General features: G+C 33.7%; 1 protein-coding gene across 3 annotated transcripts; it reads left to right on the top strand.

Annotated features, from left to right (window-relative positions):
- Positions 1-206: 206 nt before the first annotated feature.
- LOC111056374 (RNA-binding protein 25) lies at positions 207-26,436 on the top strand. 3 transcript variants are annotated; one of them, XM_039437634.1, is made up of 10 exons: positions 207-482; positions 2,858-2,900; positions 4,946-5,110; positions 5,931-6,092; positions 7,609-8,549; positions 10,151-10,360; positions 16,534-16,627; positions 19,604-19,945; positions 23,482-23,599; positions 26,100-26,436. In XM_039437634.1, exons 1-10 carry the CDS (start codon positions 444-446, stop codon positions 26,329-26,331), a joined length of 2,346 nt encoding a protein of 781 aa, XP_039293568.1. In that variant the 5' UTR covers positions 207-443; the 3' UTR covers positions 26,332-26,436. The 3 variants fall into 3 exon arrangements, with proteins under 3 accessions (XP_039293568.1, XP_039293567.1, XP_039293569.1); XM_039437633.1 differs by lacking the exon at positions 23,482-23,599 and adding an exon at positions 22,069-22,186 and having other exon boundaries at positions 26,100-26,415; XM_039437635.1 differs by lacking the exons at positions 16,534-16,627; positions 19,604-19,945; positions 23,482-23,599; positions 26,100-26,436 and adding an exon at positions 12,834-15,873.
- Positions 26,437-26,965: the final 529 nt, after the last annotated feature.

Genomic DNA, 26,965 nt, shown 5'->3' with positions numbered 1-26,965 from the left:
AAATGTCTGGAATTTGATTATTGCAACTTCGAAATTGCAAAATATAAATAGATCTTAAGTATGGATAGAATCCAAATAAAAATCTTCCTTGACAATTATTCTATTTTGAAAATTGTCAATTTTGAAGTTTCAAATTCAAATTGTTAATTCGAATTACAATTCGAGTCAGCTGGTGTACAATGTTGGCAGTATGCGTTCCCCAGTGAAAGCGAATGAAAATGGATAAATGGATAATGGCGTATTGTCGATTGTCGATGGAATGGAGCAATGGAGATAAAAGTTCTTGAAATATTGAGCCTGTCTGTTTTCTTTTTTGTTATTTAAAAGTTTTTAAAAAGTTATTGTTTATTAATATCTAGTTAAACTCACATTTTATAATCAGTCTGAAATATACTTCTAGTTTATTAATTATTTCGAGAATCCCATATTCTTCTCACACAAAAATGGATTGTTTGGGAAAAGAAGTGACACACAAGATGAAGGTGAGTTTTCTTGATTATTGGTTTCCAAATTTACAGAACCATTTATTGGTCAGTTTAGTGATAACTTTATTTCTCTATAATAGAATGTAATAACAATTTTAATAACCCAGCTACCAAATTGGTTTTAGGTTAACTTTATAAAACTACAACAGTAAGTAGGCCTATGATACAGTAGTAAATTATGATTTACTGATTTGTTGAAACTGATATTTTTTGGGAGTTTTAAGCTTGAATCAGTCAAGCTTTTCTCACCCTATTGATAGTGAGATGCGAATTATTCTAAATATACTTATCAGAGGTATAAGCTAGTAATTTATCACAGAAGTATCAACTTAATCGCTTGAGAGCTTGTTAATCAGAGCTATGTTTTTTAAGGAAATTTCATTAACAACCGTGTTTATTCACAAACCAAATGTTTAAACATCAAACTGAATTTTGTTTTAGCTTAGCTACGTCTAGCGCTTAGACCAACTTTATTGCCGTAGGCTTATTAGATAAGTGGTTTCCTATCCGCTAAAGCCACCTCTGTTTAAAGTTTTCCCTTTCAAATCTAGGACAAATAAAACAATTTTATATGTTTCCAAAGCTAAAAAACAGTTGTCATTTTTTATAATCATTAATAAGGTTCTTATTGGTCGAATAGTTTCAATATGTTAGACTTTTAAATTTGGGTATCATCAATTTATAATTCACACAAAAATACTGTACGTAAGTTGACTTAGCCTTGGTAGCCTACCAAAATTAGAGATGAAATCTTTTTTGTAACTTACAAGCTTGCCCAGTAATTGAAATAAGTTTATTCATTTAACTTAGTCTAGTCTACATTGTCTAAATTAAGATTTGGTGCAGTTTTGTGCGTATACAAATGGATTTAAATAAATAAATGGACTAGATTGACATCTATATTTTAATTATTTATTCATAAAGTACTTCATAAATTAACAGGGAGAGGAAAAATAAGGTTACCCTGTGCAATTCCTCTCTGAGCTTTGTATTGGATTCGAAACTCAGCTGGGCAAGCCACATCCAACATGTGACTGGGAGACTGTCCCGAATCTGTTTTCTGTTGCTCAAGCTGAGAGGACAGGTGACAGAGGCATATCTGGTCATGGTGTATCATGCACTTTTCCACTGTTATATCTCCTATGGTCTACTCATGTGGTGTCATTCAGCCAAGGTTGTGGACATACTTAAGCTGCAAAAACGGGCTGCTAGGATTATAACTGCAAGCGAACATCATGCACATTGCAAGCCCATTTTTGTTAGGCTGGGTATCATAACAGTAGTCAGCCACTTCCTTCTTCTCTGCCTCATGTATGTCAAGAACAATCAACAAAATCTGTTGACTCGGTCTGATGTACATCACCATAACACCAGGCATCGAGTGCTGTTTGACCTACCCAGGGTGCGCCTCCAGAGATCACGGGTATGCTACAGGAGTGTAGCTCTCCGCTACTTCAACAGGCTACCTGCAGAAGTGAAGCAGTTGGATACCAGAAAGTTTGAGAGGGTTGTGACCGGTTTTTTAAGAGCCAGGGCTTATTATGATGTAAAGGAATTTTTAAACGATGACCTGTCTCAAATACTATCTGGCTAACTTGCCAGTAAGTTAAAGAGCATGGCCTTCGATGTTAACTTAGTGCAGCTCTCCGCTACTTCAACAGGCTACCTGCAGAAGTGAAGCAGTTGGATACCAGCAGGTTCGAGAGGGTTGTGACCGGTTTTTTGAGAGCCAGGGCTTATTATGATGTAAAGGAATTTTTAAACGATGACCTGTCTCAAATACTATCTGGCTAACTTGCCAGTAAGTTAAAGAGCAATGCGTTAGATGTTAAATAAGTGTGCTTTATCTTGATCGCTGCCATCTTGATAAATTAGTGTTTTGTTGTTTTTGACTTTTATTGTGAAATGACGCCATCGATCCCACAAGTGTGGGTAATGGTTGAAGAAGAAAATATAAGGTATAAGGTCTCCCAAATTCGTGTAGTCTTCACTTCACAAAATGTTCAGTTCTTAAATATTTTTACAAAGCAGATTATAAAATTTAGATGTTTCAAAACCAAACATAAAAGAAATATTTCATATAAAATTTTTAGTCCTTAAATATTTTTACAATGCAGATTTTTAAATTTAGATGTTTCAAAACCAAACATAGAAGAAATACTTCATATACAATTTTTAGTCCTTAAATATTTTTACAAAGCAGATTTTCAAATTTAGATGTTTCAAAACCAAACATAGAAGAAATATTTCACATTATTATTACTAAAATAGGAAATATTTACATATTGAAGATATAATTTTGAAGAAAGACTGAAAAAAACTTTATACCTGAGACCTTATCATAGATATCTAATATATCTTTCCAATTTCAGAGTGCCATCATGGCAAAGCTAATGGAACTTGGAATCAAAGCAGGTAAGTCCAAAGCTATTTTTCCTTTATATTTTTGTGACCTGTAAAATTGCATAAAATTTCTTTGCAAAAATGTCAAGGCATTCTAATGTCAACAGAAATCTGAGTTCTCATGACTTTTCTTTATAGGCAGTTTCATATTTATTTATTTCACTTGAGCTCCAACTCTTATAAATCCTGTTTTTTATATTCAGCTTAGTTTGTTATTAGTTTTATAAAAAGTTATTCATAATAAGGTTTGTTATTCCATAATAATCAATTGCCTCTTAATAAATTATGTTACAATAATATTATAGGTAGGCCAAACAGTTTTGCTAGCTGTTCCAATGCCTCTCAAGCATTACTTATTAACTGTGTTAGGCTATAGGGTGTGGAGTAATAGGGAAATTATAAATAGGCCTATGTCTATTATAATGCTTTTGGTGTTTTATTTCAGAATTTCACAACCTTTTTGTCTTAGGCTGGCCACTAACGGTAGAAAATACATGATTCATTGTCGCCATACATTGTTGTCATCACAGCTAAACGCTTCGAGCAAAATTTTTCGAGGTTATGTTTTTGTATCTCCGATTTTCTTGTACCTATAGTTTTCTCTTCGCTGCTCTATTCGATGTTAAATTATTTTTCTATCAATATAATTTGTAATTTTCCAGTGGCTTATTTATTGTTATTGTTTGCTTATTTTATGTTAAAAGCCTCTCGCAGATGATGAACATGTTTAGGTCTATGTGCATGATAAACATGTATGACATGTTTGCATGTCATGCATGTTCCACCGTTAGTGGCCAGTCTAATATGTTGAAATCGTCGTCAATATTCTCTTCATTAATCTTGAATCCATCATACATTATCCATATCTTTACTTCATTGCTTGTTGGCAGTACATTGATTGTCAAATAAATTCAAAGTTTACATTTTATTTTCAAATCAAAATACATATTTCAGGTTATCATTTGTAAAACCTACCTTCACTATTCAATAACATTTTCATTATTTAGCGTGAGGGTTATTTTCAGAAGGATGAGTATTGGAAAATTTGTCTCGAGTAGGAAAAATAATAACCTAGAAAATAAGTATTTTAAATTTGTTGTTGACTAAATTAAACTTTTGCTCAAGCAATAGTCGGAACATGAAAGTCATTGCGTTTGGACGGTAAAACGGATGGAGTATCGGCTGGGATTTTTTTTTCAGCCGACCGGCCGTCTTTTGCCTTATCCACCAAAACCTAAATCGCGTAAAAATGGAGATAGAGAATCTATCGAATCTAAGAAAAGTGTGATTCATGATTCGGATTCAGCGCCCTCAAGTTATTAAAATGCCTTGCGAGTACTTGAAAATAAGCAAGTTTTTTTCTCGATTGTATATAACGCCATTCAACCCTTTGTTTCTTGATTCTCACGATACTCTAGAATTTGATGTTGATATTATGATGTTCCATCATGATATATTAAAATGTATATTATTAACACTATGTACAAAATCTCAATCCATTTACAATCACTGTGTCTCGAGATGGCATGTAAGCCATTTAGCGATTAGCAGTCATATTATTATCTGTCATTATGTTGTTAAATACTCAGAATAACATGTTTAGAAGACAAATGTAGCATAATCCAGTTGAATCAGCGAAAGAATACGATATAATTATTACTTATCAACCAGATTTATGGGATAACTGAGCTTGTGAGCACAAAAATAGGAAAAGCGGATCGACAAAAGACGGATGCGTGTGGACGCAATTTTACATCCTTCTTTTGCTTGAACCGAACGATCCGTGTTTTTCTTGAGTGGAAGACTGATGGTGAACTTGAGCGTCTGGACCGGCCTTTCGATTTCAGACTACTAAATGGTTGTCTCGCTTTTCTTCCTTCATCTGTTACAAAGTTTTAGTTTGGATCTAGGAATATATTCTTCAAATTCGTTTTTGAACTATTTTTGACGACACCACATTTAAGTATTTGAATAAAATTATTAAAAATAGTACTCACGTGTGCAGGCACTAGATGAGTATTCTTCAAGACTATAATATCCTATTGATGATTTTACAGATATGGATCTGCTGGAATACATAATGCTGATGATCAGCAATAAACGAACCAAAGCTGGGATGACCAGAGATTTGAGTCTCTTCTTAGGCTCCAGTACAGTTCCCTTTGTTACATGGCTGCATCAAGTATTGAGCAAACTACAGGAGGTTACGATCTCCACACAGGGTATATATCACAATATTCGTAAAGGTCAATTATTTGAATGAACACTAAATGCAAATTTATGCTTATTAAAACATTTTTCCACAAAATGACACTGATGACATAAGATTTGTTTTCTCTTCACATTAGGTTCACATCACTAAAGGCATAGCCACCTCTAATACAAGGCCCTGGCCTACGATATTACAACGTCGCAGTCTAGGCCTAGAATCTAATACATGATTAGTGAAAAATATTTTAAAAAATACCAGCTGATCTTTTTCACCAATCATGTATTAAATTCTAGGCCTACACTGCGACGTTGCAATATCGTAGGCCAAGGCCTTGTTTTAGAGGTGGCTAAAGGTCCACATCACTCTACGCTACGCTGAAATACGTCTCCAGAAGACGTAGCCGTCCTATCTCCCAACATTGAAAGCTACGCTACGCTGATGTGAACGGGGCAGATACGGGAGATAGGAAGTATTTCAGCGTAGCTTAGCTAGGTTTGAAGAGACCTAGGATGTATTTTAGCGTAGCTTAGCTAGGTTTGAAGATACCTAAACAGTGAGACGTTGTATAAATGAGTAATTAAAAAAATGAAGTACAGTAATAGAAGATAAGGAACTAAATATAAATAAGTCTTATAAAAGTCAATTATTTTTCGATAGAGTATTAATTTGAATTCTGTTGAATTTAAGTCGTTACCATTCAGCTAAGATAGCTCAGAGCTAACTTTGAAAACTTCTTCTTTCCTTTGAATTTGTTAGTATCTTTTATAAAACTTTCCTCATCATGTTATAAAATAGAAAATGAAAACTTATCGCAATTCATATTGTTACAGTCAGCCAACCAAAACAAGTGAAGACAGAAAATGTTCCTAGTGAAAAAGTTCACGAAAGTGCAGAAGCAAAGCTTGCCGACAATGTGAAATGCAAGAAACGAGAGAGAACGCCCAGTGCTGAAGAGCACGAGTATTTGAACATCCGAGCAGACATTGAAGCAGGTAAATTGAATATTCTCATCAATTTAATTACTTAAAATTATTAATTTCATCATATTTAGTGCGAAACCATTATATTTTTTTTATAAATTCGCCATTAGCATATATCTAGCATATTCTAAAGATTTCTTGAGACCTATGAAAGAAGCTCAAGAAATTTACTTTTTGAAATGTTCTTAACACCTATAAAAAAGGATGAGAAATTCACTTCCTAGTTCACTTCTCCAATATTGAAGAAATCAAGCCTTGCCTTAAAGGTGACTGTGGCCTTTCACTTGATTAGGCAAGATGTTGCGTGGGGACCTTGAACGATATGGGTTTCCTTAGTAGAACCATCAGGTTCCGCGAATTTCTGACTGGATCATGATAGAAATAATGCAAAGTTTACTGACTCTCAAGCTATAATGCTTTTATTTATTTTTTGTTAAAAAATGCATCCTATAAAAGTAATTTTGAAAACAATTGTGAGATCTATCAAATATTTATCATACTGCTAAGCTATTTTATCAATAATTCCATTCAATTAGGCCTATATCTGAAGACATAATTAATATTAATTGACAGAGACAATATTAATTGTATATCACTGTTAAACCAAAAGTTTTTTAACCAGATCACTCCCGTGTTATCGGATGGGCACGTTAAACTGTCGGTCCCGGCTGAAGTATGACAGTCGTAAGGCCCATTGACGGCTTAAATTATATATTCAGGCGGTGGGACCTTCCCGCAAGGGACTCCCCACCAACAAAGGCCATACGAATTTACTTACTGTTATATTGGTAGAGTAGTTTTCTGGAGCTAGAATTGTTTAAAAACTGTTTTGCATTCAAGCTTTGTTGCAGCTCTATTACTAGAGCTAACCACTCACCTCAATTGAAAAATATCCGGTTAATGTTTCTTTCATATTTGTTTCATAGAGTAATGGCTTTTATTTGTTATTGTCATACTGTATATCTAGAATAGTTGGAGAAAGTTCTCGTTATTTACAGTAAAGTAATTCATAATCTACTCTAGGGATTCTACTCTTTTAGATAGGTATCTAGCTGAACTCTAGAGAGCCACTTCATGGCTAGCACAGTACGTCTCTTACACTGCTCTTGAGTTCTAGTCTGTTATAGTTTGTAGTAAGACCTCTTCTGTTTTACGTTCGTTTTTAACGTGTAGATTATTCAAATCTATCCAAAAAAAAAATTATGACGTTGAATTTCTGTTTACTACAGTATCACCTTGCTTGAAAGTGATATTGATTATTCATCATGCGCTGGGGGAATTTGAAACATATCGAATAACTCTTGCAAAAATCATTGCTGAAGATTGTTTAGGGTTTTTAGGAATAGGGGAAAATTTTTAAATTGAATAATTTTCTCATATTTGTTCTATATTCCTGAATAATCCGTTTGAATGAACGGATTAGACTAGTTAGTCTGGTTAAACGAGAATGTTGCTTCATCTCTTGAGGACTGAACGTTTATGAATGATGTTCTGTATAAATAATTTCCTGTCACTTCTCATGTTTCAGATCCAATTGATGATTTGCAGAGCGTCATCGATGAGGGTTCATCAAAAATCACACCGCCGACCAAACCTCCCACCGAAAAGAAGGAACCGGATCGATCAATTTCCTCCAAACACGACTCTAGTAAAATAAAGGACTCACAGAGTTCAAAAGCGTCAAGTAGCTTAGAAAAACAAAAATCATCGGAAGAACAATCGAGAGATGAAAGTGGTACGAAGAGGAGAAGGATATCACCACCGGCAAAAGAACGAGAGAAAGAATTAAGAGATGAAAGTGATACAAAAAAGAGAAGGGTGTCACCACCGCCGTCGAAAGGAAGAGAGAGGGAATCATCAAGAGACAATAGTGAATTGAGGAGGAAACGATTATCGTCACCTTTGTTGAAAGAAAGAGAACGGGAGGTGACAAAGGATGATAACGAGATTAAAAAGAAGAGAATTTCATCGCCGGTGAAAGATGATGGGGAGATTAGGAGGGTAAGGTTGTTATCGCCCGCTAAAGACAAAGAATCTTTGAAGGATGAAGGTGCTTTGAGAAAGAGAAGGTTATCGCCGGTAGAAAAAGATCGCAGAATAAAAGACGTAGACAAACGGTTGGGTTCTGAATCTGGCCGACGGGAAAAAGCTGTCTTTGACGTAAGGGAGTTGTTGAACAAGCGTAAGGCGGAAAAATCGGCAGTTACCGACGAAAGACGAAGTCGGGAAACTGAGAGACGTCATAGGAGTCCACCACCGACAAAACGGCCTGCGAGTGAGAGAGAACGCACCATGGAGAGGGAGCGTGACAGAGAGAGGATGAGGGAGAGAGTACGTGAGAGAGACAATGAGAAGCGAAGTGAGAGTCGCGAGTTGTCCAGCGATAGAAGGAGACCGCCTTCCAAAGTGGTTCGGGTCGAATCTTTGGTTCATGATGTCAGTGATGCAAGGAGCGGCGGTAGATCTAATGTGAGTAATTTAATGTAACTTGAGCCCTTGAACATGTATTATTATCATACCATATAGTATATTCTTATACATTGGACCAAAGTCTCTATAGTTGAGTACATAGTATAGTGTAGTATAGTTTACAACAGTTGTTTACCATATTGTACAAAAATATTGAGCATCTATTTAATTTTAGCCTTTTCCGAATAATAATAATACTCTTATTAATCTGTTACAGTGATATAATTATAAAATATGAAGATTCCACTTTCAATTTATAAATTCTTATAAAGTCTGGACAATTAATAAGGCTGTTCAAATTCATCATACAAGTTGTTGTTGATGATTGGTGAAACGAGATATTTATAAATCTGGTCATGAAGCGAAGGTGTGCACGTCTGAACCGGGCTTGAAGAAATTCATCAAACAAAATCAAATAGTTCTCTATTCATTATTGAACAGATCATCATAATATACAGTATCAAGATAGATGAAAGCTTCTAAAGAAACAAAAAGTATATACTGCAAATCAAATACTCCATAGTACTTTTCTAAATGTAGGGGATATAGCTTAAAATACTTATAACTTCAAGTTATGGAATTGTTCAGATCTTTCAAAGATCCAAATAGTGGTGAAGAACAGTAATTGTGGCTTTCTGAAGAAACTTATGGCATCTCATGTATTTTCAGTCTCTTGAATGTTTTTTTTAAATATTTCAAAACAAATCAAAATTATCCATTAGGCTAAAATATATTTTACAATGTATTTAAATTAATAATACAACCTATTTCATAGTGGAGGAGAAAAACAGGCGAATGAAAAACGTTTTTCGTGTGAAAATGTTAAAGGGTCCAAATATAACATTATTCAAAAGATGAATAATCTTAAGTGATAGTAGCTAAACCTATAATTTAATTTTGTCTGTAGTAAAAATTTGAGAAGGGACAGTTTTGGGCATAAGCCTGTTGTGCCTTCTCACATAAGTGTAATAATTGTACATGACTCGATAAATAAATAAACATTACTTCTACAAATCACTTGGAAGATCAATCAACTCCAGTGCAACACTTGAATTAGTCTGAGCTCATTGATTGAATGATTTTTGTTAATTCAGTGTATTATTCAAAAGATTAGTCACCATAAACATTATTCGGAAACATCATTTTTACTTGGAAAATCAACTTCACTACAACACTCCAATTAGGTAGAGGTATAGATAACAATAGCATAAGTAGATATACCATGGTATAGGGCGTTTATGTCGCAATTTTCAATGTTAACTCAAGCCGATAGTTCACGTAGTTCTTTCCCGTGAAGCTATGTAACGTTGGTAATCTTTCATACTGTGCCATTCATACACTCTCACCCGGCCAAAACAGTAATAATCGACAGTAATGGATAATAATCTGCTTGAGTTATCAGTAAAAGTTGTGACATAAACTCCCCATACCATGGGATATCTACCTACGCTACTGTTTCTCTATGATAGAGGTCGTTGACTGAATTATTTGTGTTAATCTAGTGTCTGTTTTGTGTCAAATTCATTATATCACTTGAATTACAGTAGTTTAAGCTCATCGATTGAATGATTTGTGTTAATTCAGTGTGTGTTTTGTATCAGTTTGCGGACAGAGATCGGTCGCGGAGTGGCGAGAGAGAGAGGTCGAGGGAGAGAGAGAAAGCGGTGCCCAGCGTGGTGAAGGTGACGCCCCGGCCGGTGAGACCCCCCAATCAGCAGCCCAGCTCCTGTCTCATTCTGAAGGCAATGGCCGAAGCCAACAAGTCACTCGCCAAGCAGGGAGGAGCCGCCGCCTCAGCCACTGTTGTTGCGGTGAGTTGATTTGGGGCCCGATCAACCTGAATAAAATATAGTCAATATTTACCGATTCTAGATATTTGATTGCACATATCTATTCGAACGTATCTATAGTATGAGAGATATTACTTTCAACATGAAGAGGAGAAGCCAGTTTCTCCTTCCACAGTTGAATCATGGACAGAGGGGTGGGGTAAGCATGCTGCACACAATTGGATGCTGACACAAAAGTAGGGAGAATGCTGTTAGGTATAGTGAGGTCCACGTTATAATGGCAGTGAAGGAAGATACGAGAACAACGTTGCCGAATTGACTCCATTTTGCCACTGAGTGTACACAGCTGTTATTCAATTCATCCCATTAAATTTTATCTGATATTAATTTCAATTCCTTTGATTAAATTATAAATTCTATGTCGAATTAATTAAATTCATCAATAAAATCTATTTTTTCATAATTTGATTCTAAACTTTGCTTTCATAACTGAGATCAGATTTACAAGCCTGAAATGGCGGCTAATTTGAAAAGCTGTGATTCACCAATCTGAACTTCAAAACAACAGCAATTAAGTTTTTCGCTAGGTATTCTATTCCAATTTCTTTAAAAAATAATAGAAAAACAGAAATTCTATCTATAATAAGATAATTTCAATGGAAATAATGATGAAATGACATTTCAATATTATTTATACCGGTACCAGTGTAGGCCTAACCTATTCCGGTAAACTGAAGTCTCGGATGGTCTCAAAGCTATTAACTTTTAAAGTTGAATTTTAAGTTTCTCATACGGTAATATCTAAAAATAATTTCATTTATTCAAAAATACATTTAAAATCAATCATACGACTCCTCTACTTTATAATTTTGTTATAAATCAAAATAAAACATGGCGGCTGAGTATTGTTTGTCTACTTCTGTACAGTCACTGTCAAAAGTGAAATGAAATATTTCTGGCAAACTGACAACATTGCAAAGCTAGAGAGAGATAGTGCTATCTTTTTTGTTGCATGTTAGGCAAGTATAACAACACTATTATCAATCATACACTGCCATTATAACGTGGACTTCATTATAGTGGGAGTGATTAGTGAAGGAAAGAGCATCGGGCCTCTCTGCCTTCGAGAATGAGTGGTGTTGAAAATAATATCTCTCTGACTATAGTCAAATATTTATATATTTAGTCAAAATTGGCAGTTTTCTCCTTAGAGGTTTCTAGTTCTTCCTTCCGTTCTGAAGAGATCTAGTAGTTCTAAACATTTTTTTTATGTCCCTCAGGCTTCTGTAATGCACGATATTGTCTACATTGTTACAATGCATTGAGAATTTCTACAAGGTACCTTGATAGATCATATGATACAAACTGACCGAGAAAAAGAATCCAATACAAACAAGTTGTTTCAAAAGCTGAAATAAACATGAATATTGAAAATTGCCAAACAACTGTAATTCTAGTTTTTCTGTAATCAAAAATCAAATCTTATTTCACAGTGTGATATAACATTTAGCTTGAATATTGTTCAATATCTCCCGAAAAAAGATCCCAGTACCACATCAGTGACATTAATTAAAGGTGATCTTTTTAGAAACTGCCAATGTCCTTTCCTTAAGTATCTCCGAAATAGATCATATTGTTTTTTCAATAAGCGTCATAGTCTGATATTCAGTGTTTGATCAATATAATATTGTGGCTTCACTTCATGCAAAATTTGTCGATAAATCCAGTAATACGTTAAAATTTTTCTATCTTTAGTGGCTGTTCAGATAATTGACAAACATGAGTTTCAACTGTGATCGTGATTTTTCGTTAAGTTGAAGCACTACCTCCGTAAACAAAGCCGTAGTGCATTCGTGTGACGTCAGCACAGGTAGGGCTCCTACACCAATAAAAACACTAGCTGATATATATCACTACGGCTTTGTTTACGGAGGTAGTGGTTGAAGTGAGTAGAATTGATTTTTCAGACTTACATATAGAAATCTCAATTATCATTTATTGTAAATAATTTGATTATGGATAAGAAATGTTCAGTGGCTCAATTGTTCAGTATTTGCAGAATTCTAGGCGTGATATTAAAACCACTTGATAGTATTCAATGACGTGCCAAATGCTGATGTTTCTATAGTTGTTAAATTAATGCTGCTAGAAAATAATATCCCATGATCAACGGATTCTCTTAATGCTCATCAAGAATTATGTTGCTATTCCATATTGTGTTAGGATTAGGAAATGTTGATTCAACAATATTTTAGAAACAGCACGTGTTTAGGTATTTGGAAATCGGGATGAATTTACTGATAGGGATGGATCATGTGAACGAAATTTAAATCGGCATAACCGGACAGTATGTTACCAATTCTATGTTTCTACTTTAATGTTTGTGTCGTTTTAGTGAGCTCAAATTGTGATTCGAGCTATGACGTGTGTTGATTGTGATTCTTGTGATTCAAATAATAACTGACAGATGAAGATGAAAAATTGGAATCAACAGGAGGACGACGCCAGTGGTGGATGCAAGAAGAAAACAAGAATGAGGAAATCTTCGGCGAAGGACGCGGATGAAACCGATTTCAAGAGATCACAGTTGTCTTTTTCTCTCTCTTCCCTCTCGTCTGTTGATGACGTGCACCTGGAACTTCATCATGAAGAAGGATCAGATGAGGAGGAGGAAGAAGAAAGAAACGCGAAAATCAGTCACGGGATGGCAGCGAAAGCATTCAAGGTGGCTTTCAAATATGCACGTCAGCAGAATGCTAGTGATGATGAACTGTGTGTTCTAGAGAAGTGGATGAAATACTGCAGTAAAAAGAGTTGATTGTGAAGTGTTCTAGTGCTCGTTTTTTGTTGTTTAAAGTGCTCAAACTATTGACATTTTATTATAACTATGTGTAACTTTATCTAAATTTGGGAGAGGAATAGCCCAAGGTTACCTTATTTTTCTCTCCCTATCTTTTTTATGATGTACTTATTGTATGAATCAATAAATAAATAATGATGATTTATAATTGAATAGAAAGTGATAACTCAGTTTACGATTATACTATTTATCCATAGAGTGCGTTACAAAATGTATAAATTGATAATTATATTGAATGTATTGAATTTACAAATTGTATTTAAACGGGAAGAGTTAACTCAGTAACTTGGAGTAAAGATTATCAAATTATATCAGTGTTACTCTATAATTCCTGGCTGCGAAATCGTTTATGAAATAATTATTTTGTATCTATGGTGATGAATAAGATTCGTTACAAAATTGGAATGTCTATGGAAATTAATTCTCAATTATACTTTTGTTTCCCTCAAAGTAATTTGAATTATGAGGTAAATCACTGTGAATAAATTGGTGATCATCGCCATCTTTAGAAATACAGTATTTCATAAACATTGTTAGCTCATGTTTTCTGAAACTGTTATCTGGTATAATTTCTGAAATATTTTAGGTGTTATCTATTGCAGCCTCTAGTGAGTTTCGATTGAATAATAAAATGGTAACGGAAACGTTTTTATTTTTAACTTTCTACTAGGTATTATTATTATTGAAGATGAATTTGAGGATATTATTAAATCTCTACTTACACTAGCTACCATTGCTGATGTTTTTTAGCCTTTCTAGAAAGAATTTCTCAGCTATATTATCGGTTTTGTCGTAAAGTTACATTTTCAAAACTTAGGCTAGTAAAAATATAATATTATCATTGTTCGAAAACGCTATGTAATCTAGTCTTCAGGTAAATGTGAATATCAAATACCAAAAATGTTTCAATGGGTGTAAAACCTATCTGAATGGGGGCATGGAACGGCCAAGGGAGAACAACACAAACACACACACCTACCTTTGGCAGGTAAAAGGTGCGGGCACATTAGCAACATTTTTGTTTCAACTTTTCGGGTGAGGGATAGAACACAAGCGTTTCCTATCCACCTAGCACACTGTCAACCTGTGTCGACGACCTATGCCACTTGTTTCATTTCCACTAGCCTTAGTTGTTTTTGTTGGTGTTAATAGAAGTTATTTATTGTGAGTTACATACTGTAACATACATTGTAACTGTTGAATTTTGGAGAAAATAAATCTGATTTGAATTGAACAAGGTTTGTGACCATAGAACAATTTTAGATAAAATGTAGAACTAATTTTAGAATATGATATTTGAGATATTTGATTTTTTCATAATTCTATTACATTCTACTTGTCTTACTGAATCTCAAGAAATTCTATTTTTCTCCTAAGACGAAATTTAAGCTTTATATTGTATTTTTCTCTCCATTAACCTGCAACGGACAAATAGTTGGGTTATCAATGCTTAACTGCATTCATTGAACAAATTTTTAGAACATGAAATTTTAAATATTTGATTTTTTTCTAATTCTATTACATTCTACTTGTTTTTTCTACTGAATCTCAAGAAATTTTATTTTCTCCTATGACGAAATTTAAACTTTATATCGTATTTTTATCTCAGCTGACCTGAAACGGACAAATAGTTGGGCTATTAATGCTTAACTGCATTCATCGAACAGAATAGAGCAATCACAGTTGACAGTGTGCCAGGTAGATATATCTAATGCTTGTGTTTTATTCCTCACCAAAACTTTATAAGTGTGCCCTCGCCCTTACCTGCCGAAGGGTCTCACGTATGTATTGTTTTCCCTTGACCGTTCTTGCCCCCATTCAGATAAGGTTTACACTTCAATCGATTTCAAATCCTCAGTCCCCTAGTTAAAATCAATTCAATACAATATTTCATCTATTTGATTTTTCGTCAATGGAGTTAATAATAAAAATAGTTGGATATTTATTGTATTTGAAAATTTTCATTTCATTAGTACTAATAAAAGACCCACCGCAAAGTAGACCCACGTTAATCCACGAAAAGCAACCCACGCCGTGGGATGTTTTGTAAATCATTGCCATAGAATTATTCATAATCAATCAGCTGTCAAGTGGATTATTCATTGCATGATTAGTGAAGCCTAACAATGGTTTACTAAACATCCCACGGCGTGGGTTGCTTTTCGTGGGTCTACTTTGCGGCGGGCCTTACACTATTTTCAACTATCTCCAGATAGACTGCTCGTTTATTTGTGCAGTCCAACTGAGAAACATTAAGGGTGATGTCACACCAAGCCAGACACGAACGGACAAAATGCCCGCTCCGACCGTGTGGCAAGACTTTAGCATTGGATTTTATGTCACACCAGACGCATCCATGCATTTTGTACATGCGCAGTGCATTTTTCGTCCAATTTTATCGTGTCCGGCCTGGTGTGACATCACCCTTATGCAATCCTTATTTCATTTAATGTCATAATTCATAATACGACATTGATGCTGTTTGGAAACTATTGACTGTTATTGATTGTGAAATGAGTTGAATATTTTCTAAATTAATTTAGGCTACATTATTTTGTATTTTTTGTGATAATTACATGGTCATGGAATAAAAGTGTTATTTTGTTTCTAAACAATTTTTTTATCTCTATTTAAAATTGTATTACTTTATATCATGTTGTAGACTTGTCTTTGTAATCACGTCTTTGGAATAAAAGTGTTGTTTTGTTCCTGAGAATTTATTTTTTCAAATCCTTCTTTGAATTGTATAATCTTATATAAAGTTGTAGACTTGTCTTTTAATCACGTTGGAAACCTGATCAAAAGCCAATTGCTCTTATTATGTAAATTGACTCAACTTGATTCACATCAGATGAGTAATTGAAAGTAATAATCAATGAAAATAACTTTGGCTTGGTTGCACAAAAACCTGTTCAATTTTAATCGTGATTAAATGCTACTACAACCAATCAGAGAAGCATTTTCTTCAAAAAGTCTTCTCTGATTGGTTCTCGTGGCATTTAATCATGATTAAAACTGAACAGGTTTTTGTGCGAACGCTCCAAATGTTGAAATACCGTTTTCATATTGATGAATAGCTTGAGAAACAGCTCCAAGCTATCCCCATATGTAGTAAGCTTGTCGTAGTCATATCCTAGTATCACCTGCACATTAAGTGGGCTGTCAAATTATTATGTAATTGAAATTTTAAAAATATCAATATTAGTATGTTATGCATAGAGCTGTTCATATTTCGTGTTTTAGATTTTAAAATACTGTACCAGTAATATAATATACCCAATGTTATGTCTTGTTCTTAATAAATATTTATTATCAGTGTGGTTTTATTCAACAGAATCGCAAAGAAGACTCCGTTTTAAGAAGAATGATTTCACCAGAGAAAATCACCATTACTCTCACAAACAGCAGGGTACAACCAATCACAAAAGGTAGGGTTCATTTTAAATATTATCTCAATTATTGATTCATCAAATCATTAACTGTCACATGTAAACTTTCAATATGCTACTAAAATTATACGGTCACTAAACTGTTGTATACTATTTCGCTTCAACTCGATTAAATAAATTAATGAAAAAATAAATTAATGTTTATTTCCAAAAAAACTAAAAACTACTACATCAATTACAGAAAGTATTAGATAAATTACAATTACATGCAATAGTTACTTACAAAAAATGTCTTATAATGTGTCCTCTACATGTTCAGTTTTTTTTTTGTGTGGAAATTGACCTACTCCACTATGGCGTACCATGTTCTCAAGTAGGTTTCCTAGCATATTTTTGAAATTTACATATTGATCTAGGAAATTTGCATATTTTCTCAAAATCTCAACTCTAGATATCCTGGGTGATATTGAATATGCTTGTGAATATAAATTGAATGAAAAAGTTATACAGTAGGCACCTTTGCTACTGTGTAATAGGCGAGGCTGAACATCTCTCTGCAAAGAGGATTTTTCTGCCGATAATAATAATATCTTAAGTCACAAGGGCGGGAAGGGCCGTTTTGCACGCGAGAATGATGTTTCTAGTCGAGGCGTTAGCCGAGACTAGAATTTCATTCGAGCACTGCAAAAGACATTCACGTCCAAGTAACTTACACTATTTTTTGTCATAATAATCTAGAAATGAATAATTGAGAAACAGAAAACATTACCTGCTTGTGCTGACATTACTACATGTATTCTATAAACATAACCTAGTTCACAAGTTTCGAATGAGGAATATTTCTTGATTATAGTTGACAAAACTTCTACCTGGAGCGCTAAAAGGCGGCTTTAGGAACAGTTTTGCTGTTCCAAATTCGGAACTAAAGAGCGAGATAAATTACTTTTAACATGAAGAGGAGAAACCCATTTCTCCCACCACAGTTTGTAGCGTAGACACAGACGGACATCCTGCGCACAATTGGATGCGCCGTGTCATTTTGCTTCATGTTCTTGTGATGAACACATCTCCGTAACATACACAAACCAATATACCTGCTGACCAGTTCACTACTTGGAACATTGCCAGCAATAGATGGAGGGGAGTGTTGCCGCTTCGCGTTACAAAGCTCTCTCACTCAGACACAAAAGAAGGAGAATGCTGCTAGGTAGTGGGAGTGATTAGTGGAGGATAGAGCATCGGACCTTTCCGTCTTCGAGAAAGAGCCGTGTTAAAAGTAATTTTATTTATCTCGCACTTTAGGAAGCATACTCTACTGTAAATAAAACATATGATTTTATTACAGTATAGTATGCAGTAATAAATATCATATGTTTATTTGTTCTACAATCAGCTGTTTACCGGCTTGATTTCATGGATGTAAAACAGCTGAAATTGAATGACTATGACAAAAAATACATAATTTCATTGATAAATCGATATAGAAATAACTACATAGTACCCTCTTATTGAAATATTATATAAATACTTATAAGTGTTGTATAAGTGTCTCTGTATAGAAGCGTTTAAAAAATGGTACTATGTATTGAATAAAAAGACAACAAATTATTGTCATACTATGTATGTAAAAATTGTCATACTATTCTGTATAGTCCATACAAAATTACTTTGACTTGGAGGAATATGCGGGGCAGAGAAATGGAGGGAGATGAGCCAACTACAGTGATGAATAGTGTCATAGAAGCGCAGTTGCCAATTTGTCGATTAGACTCAGTCGTCTCTGTGATTTCAGAGAGGGTACTCAATATGTGTACCATGAGCACTTGAACACTCGGAAAGTAGAGAATGCTGGCCGCTTTAGAACATCTTCACCGCTGTATCCCTACCTTTCTCTTCTGTGCATATCCCTCCAATTCAAAAGTAATGTCGTTTGGACTATAGTTATCTTCGAAAAAAGACCAAGTAAAATACCTGGGAATACTGTTGGATCCATATCTGAGATGGAACATTCATATAAACAGTTTAAAAATAAAATATTATAATATATAAATTCCATCAAATTAGAGAACTAGATAACTTGAAAATAGCTCGATTAATCTAACTTCTCTTATGCACAAGCTGTTTTACAATATGGAATAAGAGCTTGGGTGGAGCCTTGAACACACATTTTGAAAAACTTTTCATAATTAAAAAATATATTATTAAAACAATTCTAGGCAAACCCAGACTTTATCCTACAAGCAATCTATTCAATGAAAACTGTTCGACAGCTGTACATAAAAAACTTGATAGTATATATTAAAAAGAATAAAAATAAATTTCTTCTTCGTGAAAGAAACTTGAATTTAAATTTACGTCCCACCAGAGAAACATTCCATCAAGACAGGAAAGATTTGAATGTATGTAGAAGACAATTCACTCACTTATCACAGAGGTTAATAAATCTTGTTCCTACTCATTTTGTTGCCAATACTAGCCGGAGCAAAAAACTAAATTGCGAGATTGAGGAATGGATAAGATTAAATAAAACTGAAGAAAAAATCTTCTAGGCACCAACTGTTTCTTGTTTTATGTTTTCTTTTTCTATCATAGAATAATAATTATTGTGTGTTACTAACTTTTATCTAATTTCATCATCTACTAATCTACAAAATTATATTTGTGTGTTAATTCCACTAATCTTTGTTCTTAATTTGGTTTAATTCTTAGTTTATATTGAATAAATATATTACTGCAACTTAGGTCTACGCACAGGTTTTACCTTGTAGGCTACTCCTTAAACATAGATGGACATAAAAAAAATATACTGCAGTTTTGGAATCATTTTATATATTTAATAGTATTTTTCTTGCATTATTTTCAGATGCTATAATATTATATTATTATAATTGTGTATGTTTTTTGAGAAATAAATTTGAATTTGAGTTATGTTTATATTAATAAAAAAATTTTACTAGCTCTATTAACATACTTGATTAGATAATCTTATTGATTTTTTTCTGTTGGTGATCACAGAGGACAAGGAAAACAAGCTGTATGTGCCGAGCAACGGTCGAGATGAGTCCTACGAGCGACTGAAGCAGAGTCGCGCCATGCAGAAGAGGTCGATCGTAGAGGACGCCAAGCGAAAGGACTCGGAAACAGAACTGTCGACAGAGAGAACAAGACTGCAAGCGAGAGAGCACGAACTGAGACATGTGCAGGATGACGATGAGGTGGAGCTTGATATTGGTGTCGACTCGCGTCTCGATTATGAGTGTGACTTGGAGGAGGACAGTTTGGAGCTGAAAGAGAGCAAACTATCGGAGTCCTTCTCGTCTAACAGATCTCGGTCGATGTCTTACAACAGTGGAAGCTGTAAGTTGAACTGAAAATATATCTAATTATTATAGAAATAATACATAGTACCCTTTTCAAAACGTTCTTATATAAACTCCTAAATAAACACTACTAGTTTCAGATTCTTTTAGTTAGATTAGATTTTGAAAAAGGACACCAACTTGAAATGTCTTGAAAGCTGAAAATAGTAATTTTACTTTCCTTGCCCTATTACCATAGGTAAGGAAAGTATTGCTTTCCGAAAAAAATTAGGGTACCCTAATTTCTAAATTTCTATACAAAAAAGTGGTGTGTGTGTGTGTGTGTGGTGTGTGTGGTGTGTGTGTTGTGTGTGGTGTGTGTGTGTGTGTGTGTGGTGTGTGTGTGGTGTGTGTGTGTGTGTGTGTGTTGTGTGTGTGTGGTGTGTGTGTGTGTGTGTGTGGTGTGTGTGTGTGTGTGTGTGTGTGTGTTGTGTGTGTGTGTGGTGTGTGTGTGTGTGTGTGTGTGTGTGTGTGTGTGTGTGTGTGTGTGTGTGTGTGTGTGTGTGTTGTGTGTGTGTGTGTATGACTGTATGAGTGTATGTGCGTCTGTGTACACGATATCCCATCTCCCAATTAACGGAATGACTTGAAATTCGGAACTTAAGGTCCTTACACTATAAGGATCCGACACGAACTATTTCGATCAAATGCAATTCAAGATGGCGGCTAAAATGGAGAAAATGTTGTCAAAAACAGGGTTTTTCGCGATTTTCTCAAAAACGGCTCCAACGATTGTGATTAAATTTATACCTAAAATAGTCATTGATAAGCTCTATCAACTGCCACAAGTCCAATATCTGTAAAAATTTCAGGAGCTCCACCCCATCTATGCAAAGTTTGATTTTAGATTCCCGATTATCAGGCTTCAGATACAATTTAAACAAAAAAAAAAAAAATGAGTAGAAAAGATTGAGCATGAAAATCCCTACTATTAATGTTTAGTAACATTTTCACCTAAAATTGAAATTAAGCTTGAAATTCGAGAAAATATGTGATTATCCAATTGCAAACTGTTGATTCTATTAAATGAAGAGATAGCAGATCTCGTATGTCTCCAGCGTTATTGTCCTGTCACCAGCTGGCTCAGATCTTTGTTTATAAGTAGAATTGTGATGCGCGTGAACACTAGGGTCAGGTGATCAATTCTCATAACGGCAAGGAAAGTTGTGTGAGTGCGCCACACCAGATTTTTCATATTTAAAGTGTTGATATGAAAAAAATCAAGAAAGGGTACTATGTATTTATTTCCAGATTAATTAAACAATTCAAGTAGCCCTATTTAAATACTTGAAAATATATAATTTCGGCGGCATTGGTTAATCCATCACTTTAAAATGTCAGCAGTCCCTATATTTCAATATGATAGAATAAGACCCAATTTCTAGGATATTTATTAAATCTAATGGACCAATAAACCTATAAATTAGATTGTTCATTAGATTCAATGAGTGTCCTAGAAACTGGGCATTAGAATAGAGAATGTATATTTTTTGTGTTTTTGTAGAATAGAGAATGTATATCTATATTTTCTCTATGATAATATATAATATACATTATATCATATTATGCTCCCTGTTCATTCAATGATGCCAGTTTGACGTGTTAACCTTACTATAACAGCACTACACGTATCTTCATATGTATTAATCAATTAATTAATTCCATATATGATATTATGAGTATTAATTAGTAAACATGTGTATTATTTAATTTCGTATGAGTATAAATGGACAATATTTGTAGTTTATCAGCTAGTTTTATTTTATGAATTATGGGTCTTGGGTTTTGTACCACGTATAAGTTAATTCTATTTAATAATCATTAAGTCTATTCACTCTGCTAATTTATAACTTTCGCCATTACAAAACTAAGAGATCCTGCCAGGAAAAATAATCTTCAATCATTGACTATAGATCGATCCTATCAATATTGCATTTCAACCATTAATATCAGTGATATTTTTCTTCACAAGATGTACTTTTGAATTTTCATTACTAAAATAGGAACTGATTTGATAGGTACTGTAATAACACACTCAGCCAAAGTTAATGGAGCTTGCTCATATACTTTAGTTTATGATAGTGAAATATAAAAAATACAATTTCTATTCCATTTTCTCAGGTAAAGCGGATGATGAAGATAATAAATGGCTGGAAAGTGACGATTTGCAAGATGGCCACAACGAGTCAAAGTTGAGTCAGGACTCAGAGCCTGTTCTCGAAATTACTCCGAATTCTGGGTGAGTTTCGTTTATTAATTATGTCGTCTGCGACTCATCATCATGTGATGCTGGTACAGTAACAAATAAAAAAAAAATGAGTAGAAAAGATTGAGCATGAAAATCCCTACTATTAATGTTTAGTAACATTTTCACCTAAAATTGAAATTAAGCTTGAAATTCGAGAAAATATGTGATTATCCAATTGCAAACTGTTGATTCTATTAAATGAAGAGATAGCAGATCTCGTATGTCTCCAGCGTTATTGTCCTGTCACCAGCTGGCTCAGATCTTTGTTTATAAGTAGAATTGTGATGCGCGTGAACACTAGGGTCAGGTGATCAATTCTCATAACGGCAAGGAAAGTTGTGTGAGTGCGCCACACCAGATTTTTCATATTTAAAGTGTTGATATGAAAAAAATCAAGAAAGGGTACTATGTATTTATTTCCAGATTAATTAAATAATTCAAGTAGCCCTATTTAAATACTTGAAAATATATAATTTCGGCGGCATTGGTTAATCCATCACTTTAAAATGTCAGCAGTCCCTATATTTCAATATGATAGAATAAGACCCAATTTCTAGGATATTTATTAAATCTAATGGACCAATAAACCTATAAATTAGATTGTTCATTAGACTCAATGAGTGTCCTAGAAACTGGGCATTAGAATAGAGAATGTATATTTTTTTGTGTTTTTGTAGAATAGAGAATGTATATGTATATTTTCTCTATGATAATATATAATATACATTATATCATATTATGCTCCCTGTTCATTCAATGATGCCAGTTTGACGTGTTAACCTTACTATAACAGCACTACACGTATCTTCATATGTATTAATCAATTAATTAATTCCATATATGATATTATGAGTATTAATTAGTAAACATGTGTATTATTTAATTTCGTATGAGTATAAATGGACAATATTTGTAGTTTATCAGCTAGTTTTATTTTATGAATTATGGGTCTTGGGTTTTGTACCACGTATAAGTTAATTCTATTTAATAATCATTAAGTCTATTCACTCTGCTAATTTATAACTTTCGCCATTACAAAACTAAGAGATCCTGCCAGGAAAAATAATCTTCAATCATTGACTATAGATCGATCCTATCAATATTGCATTTCAACCATTAATATCAGTGATATTTTTCTTCAGAAGATGAATTTTCACTACTAAAATAGGAACTGATTTGATCGGTACTGTAATAACACATTCAGTCAAAGTTAATGGAGCTTGCTCATATACTTTAGTTTATGATAGTGAAATATAAAAAATACAATTTCTATTCCATTTTTTCAGGTAAAGCGGATGATGAAGATAATAAATGGCTGGAAAGTGACGATTTGCAAGATGGCCACAACGAGTCAAAGTTGAGTCAGGACTCAGAGCCTGTTCTCGAAATCACTCCGAATTCTGGGTGAGTTTCGTTTATTAATTATGTCGTCTGCGACTCATCATGTGATGCTGGTACAGTAACAAATAAAAATAAAATTCATTTCATTTTTGCATTATTCAAATTAACAATAACTGTTCTTACAATACCAAAACAATATACTCTTTACAGAAAAACCTTGCAGATAAATTATTTTTAGCATGTACTGCTATTGGTTCAAGTTATGGAGAGAAATAGTTATGTCTCGTCTGTACTTTCTCTCTCAATCATTTTTACTTTCATGTAAAAATCTATAATATAATTAAGTGAAGAATTGGCTTATACACGTACGGGATAGGAAATTCACGAATGACGCATCATCACGCCTGAACTACTCAACTGATTTACGTGAAATTTTGCTTTTTGACTCTTATTTTACCGAGGTAAATTTATTTTTAATTCTCCACGATCTCAGTAGGTCCAGTTTGTCAAGTTTTTAATTAGACCTTTGCGGAGCACGGGTTACCAGCTAGTTATTAATAAACTAAAACTACTCCATTTACGAAATTCTACAAACGTTCAAATAGTTTATGATTGCTTATGATTGGTACTTCGCACTACTACACATCCTATTATATTAAGCGAGCAATTTCTGTATATTTATATCTGGTTATTTATGTTAAACGGATCTCCAAAATGGCTCTAACGATTTTCACGAAATTTGGAACATAGTAGGTTTATGATATAAAAATTCGATTGCACTAGGTCTCATCCTTGGGAAAACTCGCTGAACGACATTAAAAGGATAATTCATCCTTGGCTGAAACAGCTGAGACTTTCGTCCTCTGTGGATAGTAAAGATGAGCTAGTGATTCTGTGGAAAATCAAAATATCGCATCCCCGAAATTCATAAGCTGAGGTATAGCCAGCTGTAAAATATAAACACGATCATTTTAGAGAATTGTGTTCTCTTCATCAATTAATAAAAATAACGAGCGAAGCTCGGTGCCCCGATATTAATGAGTTAATTGTGCAGCTGAGATTACTAAAATTAAAATTTTATATTATATAATCTTTACTACGTGATTCTCCACTTAAAAAAATTACGTGATTCCAAAAACGCTAAAAGGAATTGTATTGTTGATTGTTCATGTCATATGTAGACCAGAGTGAATGCATGTTCATTATCACAATCTCTAAGGAGGCCACATTCAAATTATTTATTGGAAAGAACATACAATAAATGGCTGGAAAGTGACGATGTTCAAGATGCCCCTTCTATGTATCTGTGTAGTCTATATAAAAATATAAATCTGAGTACTCTTTTAAATTATTTCGTCATGACATGTTTCGGCTACTAATGCCATTTTCAACTCAAAATGGCATTAGTAGCCGAAACATATCGTGACGAAAATAATAATTTGAAAGGGTACTCAGATTTATATTTCTATTTATATTAAAAGTAGCCCTGTGTAGTCTATGTATCTACATAGTCCTACTATTAGATCTAGAATAGTATCTAACATTCTATAAATTAAATTCAATGCATACAGTACTATCAATTGTTATTATTATTTCAATTTTATGACCACATAGGATCACTGTAGTCTCTGGTTAGTCCTCTTTCTTCGTTTATTCGCTTCAAATCTCTTCCTTTCTTCTCAGTACCTTTTCATTCTGTCAGATCTTTCTTTTCTCAATTCATCTAAACAAACCTGCTCCCTTCTCCTAATTGTTTTTAAAGATAAGATCCTCGTTCTGTCAGTGATGGTTTCCCTATAGATTTTTGTGCGGTTTTTAAATAATAGTTGAATTAAGTTCTTGAATGTTAAATTTAGTAGTTAAATAAGGTTTTAATAGTTAGTTCCGATATGTCTTTTTTATTTCCACAAGCCAAGGAATTGTGTCTCTGTCTGTTTTCGCACTCATGAATTTTTCAATAAGACTTCTTAACAATCGATTCGCTGGTGTTCTAAGAATATGTCCAAAGAAAGAAATTCTCTTTTTGCGCATTGCGTCAGTTATTGGTTCGATTTCTCTATAAATCTGTTCCCTTGGAAGGAGTCTGAACTGGTTGTCAACTACATGTTTTTTGTTTATGCAGGTTCTAAGAATCCGTCTTTCAACTCTTCTTATAGTTTCCTTAATTCCATTTCCATCAATATTGAAAAGTGTTTCACTGCAATACATTGCTTATGATCTTAGAACTCCCTTGTAGTGTTTCAGTTTTGTATGAATGGAAAGACTTTTTCTCTTATAAGTGTCCCTAGTTACATGCTGTCCCTTGGAAAGCTTTGAAATTCTGGCCTTTCATGAGGCCTTCTCACTAAGATTATATGTGATCGTCTTCCCTAGATATCTAAAATTGTCCACAATATCAATAAGACTTCCGTTAATATTAATTTTCATTGTTATTACATTACAGTACAGTACTATTTTTGTTGTTGGTACAGAATAATTATTTATTTATTATCCAAGTAATGTGTAATGTGATTCGCTTGCCATTGTTCCATTGTAGTCAATCACGATATTTTTCTATTTTCAGTGAATTGGAAGTTGATGGGGATGAGCCAACAAAGTTTGTGGTGACTTTGGCCGGTCTGAACTCGTCGATGTATTCTTGCCTGAGTGACGACGACGAAGATGACATCCTCAACCAATCCCCACGCTACGATCACAACTACAATGAGGAATCGGAGAAGAGAAATCGCTCGGCTAATACCGTCATTGAACCTGAAAAACCACCTACCAAAAAAGGTGATTATCATTTCAAATGAAAAAGTTTATTGCCTTCTTCAAATACATTGCATCTGATGAAATACAGGGTCCGGCAGTGAATCGTGCGATTTTGAAATAACTGTTTTCAGTTATTAATTGAAAAAATGAAGTTGTTAACAAAACTTTTATTCGTATCACCATAATCTATATAGTTTAAAAGCATTATCTTTTTTCCTCGTTAGGGCTACTTTTGAATATAAATAAAAATATAAATCTGAGTACCATTTTCAAATTATTCCATCACGACTTGTTTCGGCTACGAATGCCATTTTCAAGTGATTGGAAAATAAATAAATACTAATGCAAGATTCTCATTTTTTATCATATGTTAGTGTATTCATATGATTTTATAAACTAGGACTGTAAATTTTGGATTTAAATTTGCACTTGGATAAAATTAGATTTGGATAAAATCATGCTAATTTAAATCCAAAATTTACAGTCCTAGTTTATAAAATCATATGAATACACTAACATATGATAAAAAATAAGAATCTTGCATTAGTATTTATTTATTTTCCAATCACTTGAAAATGGCATTAGTAGCCGAAACATGTCGTGATGAAATAATTTAAAAATGGTAGTCAGATTTATATTTTTATTTATAGAAAAACATTATTATTTCATTTACAA

Source organism: Nilaparvata lugens, chromosome 11 (assembly GCF_014356525.2).
Source record: "Nilaparvata lugens isolate BPH chromosome 11, ASM1435652v1, whole genome shotgun sequence".
NCBI classification, from domain to species: domain Eukaryota; kingdom Metazoa; phylum Arthropoda; class Insecta; order Hemiptera; family Delphacidae; genus Nilaparvata; species Nilaparvata lugens.
The sequence above is the reverse complement of the archived record's forward strand: the minus strand, read 5'-3'. Positions and strand labels throughout refer to the sequence as shown.